This window comes from Chiloscyllium plagiosum, unplaced genomic scaffold (genome assembly GCF_004010195.1).
Source record: "Chiloscyllium plagiosum isolate BGI_BamShark_2017 unplaced genomic scaffold, ASM401019v2 scaf_14636, whole genome shotgun sequence".
Lineage (NCBI taxonomy): Eukaryota > Metazoa > Chordata > Chondrichthyes > Orectolobiformes > Hemiscylliidae > Chiloscyllium > Chiloscyllium plagiosum.
Window position 1 is genome coordinate 19,242 of NW_025212286.1, and position 2,753 is coordinate 21,994.

The 2,753-nt window shown below is 61.2% G+C and overlaps 1 protein-coding gene across 1 annotated transcript; it reads left to right on the plus strand.

Annotated features, from left to right (window-relative positions):
- The first annotated feature begins 476 nt into the window (after positions 1-476).
- Positions 477-1,658, plus strand: LOC122547352 (relaxin-3 receptor 2-like). Its single transcript, XM_043685985.1, has one exon. It carries the CDS (start codon positions 543-545, stop codon positions 1,656-1,658), a length of 1,116 nt encoding a protein of 371 aa, XP_043541920.1. The 5' UTR covers positions 477-542.
- Positions 1,659-2,753: the final 1,095 nt, after the last annotated feature.

Sequence of the window (2,753 nt, forward strand, 5' to 3'; positions counted from 1 at the left end):
AGATGGAACAAAAGCTATCAGGATTTGGGTAATCCAAGATGGGGGATGGGAAAGTTTTGGCTGTAAGAACTGCTCGCTTTTAGGGTATATTAGGTGATGGAAGTGAGTTTCTCGAATTCCACAAGCAGTAATTACTGTTTTTAAGCTGTTGCATTGTTTTGGAAGTTTGGGAGAAAAAACTCAAAACAATGACACTTTAAAAAGAAGGAGGCGAACAAAGGTAGTGACCACATGGTCAGAGGCAGAGAGCGAGACAGAGAGAAAGAGAGAGATAGAGACAGAGAGAAAGGGAGAGAGATAAAGAGAGAGAGAGAGATAGAAACAGAGAGAGAAAGCAAAAGGGAGAGATTTAAGCAGCTGAGCCGGGAGGAGGAAGCTGCTGCTGGGCGCACAGAGCTCCACCAGTCTCACTGCCCGTTCCCGGCTCCCTCGCTCCCTCCTGGTTGGCCCCTGGGACGCTGGTTGGGTCTGGAGGCTCCCAGGGGGAGGGGAAGAGAGGGGCCATTCGGTGAGGGAAGGCAGACAGTGGGGAGAGGGGAAGGATGCAGGCCAGCTGGGGGCCCTGGGCGGACGCGGCCAACGTTTCTGGGGGTTTCCTGGACGAGGTGCTCTTGGTGCCTGAGTCCCCCCACGGCCTGAGGGTAGCGGCGGCGCTGATCTACTCGCTGGTATGCGCCCTGGGGCTGACGGGCAACCTGCTGGTGCTGAGGCTGGCAGCGGGCACGGGCTGGAGGGGCCGAGCGGCCGGGGACCGCCTGGTCTTCCAGTTGGCGCTGGCCGGAATCCAGTTGGCGTTGGCGCTGCCCTTCTGGGCCGCCGAGTTGGCGCTGGACTACACTTGGCCCTTTGGCCACGCCATGTGCAAGCTGGTGCTGTCCGTCACCGTGCTCAGCGTCTACGCCAGCGCCTTCTTCCTGACCACACTGAGCGTGGGGCGCTACCGGGCGGCGGCCGGCCGCGACCTCCGACCCCGCAGGGGCGCCATCTGCTGGGTCACCTCGGCCATCTGGCTGGGAGCGGGCATCGCCAGTCTCCCGGCCGCCATCTACGCCCAGACCATCTCGGTCAATGGCGAGGAGCTCTGCGTCCAGCGGTACCCGGAGAGCTGGCACTGGTCGGAGGTCTACAAGCTGCAGAGGATTGCCCTGACATTCCTGGCACCACTGGTGGCCATTGGCACCAGTTACGCCCAGCTCCTGCGGCTGCTGAGGGGGCGGGAGTCCGGAGTCGCCCGCCCCGGCCCAGCCCGCCTGATGCCCACCATAGCGGCCGCCTTCTTCCTCTGCTGGCTCCCCAACCACGCCATCGCCCTCTGGGAGGTGCTGGTGCGGCTGGAGGCGGTGCCCTGGGGCCCGGCCTACCATGCCGCCCACACCTACGTGCACCCGCTCGCCATCTGCTTGGCCAACGCCAACAGCTGCTTCAACCCCATCCTCTACTGCCTGGCGCGCAGGGAGTTCCGCAGGACGCTGAGGGCGGATCTGGCCTGGCTCGCTCAGCGCCGCCACCCGCTCGGCTGTCTCCGCTCCTCCTCCCCCCGCCTCGGGGGGCACGGTGCACCCGACCTGCCCCTCCACCAGATGGACAGCCAAGCCATCTGCAGCAGCGGGCACTGCACCCCCTCTTCCAACACCTCGGTGGCCGCCCAGGAGATCTGATGGGGGCGGGCATGGGGGGGGGGGGTGAAAAGGGAGGGCATAGTGTGGGGTCATGAAACGCAATTGGGCACCGGGGTAAAGGGGTGGGGGCGCGGGGGGGCAGTTGTGAAATGCAATTAGGCACTTGGGTAAAGGGGTGGGGGCATGGGGGCAGTTTTGAAATCCAGTTGGGCACCGGGGTAAAGGGGTGTTGTGAAACCGTGGGTAAATGGATGGGGTCAAGGGAGGGGGTTGTGAAAGGCAATTGGACGTGGGTGGGGGGGGCTCATCCATATTTAGATGCCCAACACCCCCCCCCCCTCCTCCAGCGAAAGAACGGATTGGGGGGAGGTGTGTGGAGTTTGGGATTCCATTGGCACCAACGTATCTCGCCCAGCAAAGGGAGCCCTCGCCAACCTTCACCCCTGCCAGAGCGTGCGGACACTCCTGAGGGGGGAGTCTGCCCCTTACAGGCCTTGGGGGGGGACCGAGGGTGCACCTCTGGGCGGATCAGAAACGCCGGTCACCTGAGGGTGACCGCATCGACCGGATTGCCTCCAGTGTCCCAGGGCAACATCTGGAAAACGCCAGGCGGGAGATATCTCCAAGACGGGCGTGGAGCAGGAGTGTCTCTCCCCCTGCCAGGGGGCGCTGTTCATCACAAACACTCGATCGCACAGAACCTGGGGCAATAACGAGAATTGGGTCCTCTGCAAGCAAGAGGGATACGTCCAGCCATCACCAAGCCTCAGAGAAACCAGAGCTTGCGGGATACTGTCAATCGGAGCCCATCGCAACGCTCATCCCAACCGACTGGCACTGCTCCCTTCGCGCACCTTGTAGATTGTCATTCCCAGTGAGATTTGGCATTCTTGCCACCGGTCCTGACGAGAGGGCGATAAGGAATCTGCTGTTTTCGACAGCGATTCTCGTCAGGAGAAAGTGAGGACTGCAGATGTCGGAGATTCAGAGGCGAAAGGTGAGGTGCTGGAAAAGCACGGCGGGTTAGGCATTGTCCGAGGAGCAGGAGAATCGACGTTACGGGGAAGAGCCCTTCATCAGGAATGTTCACAGTAACTGCTTGAAATGATTTACCTTCTTGACTTAAAAAAAAAA

What these genes read in the sequence shown, in the direction of transcription:
- LOC122547352 (XM_043685985.1), top strand. Translation starts at nt 543, where the DNA reads ATGCAGGCCAGCTGGGGGCCCTGGGCGGACGCGGCCAACGTTTCTGGG.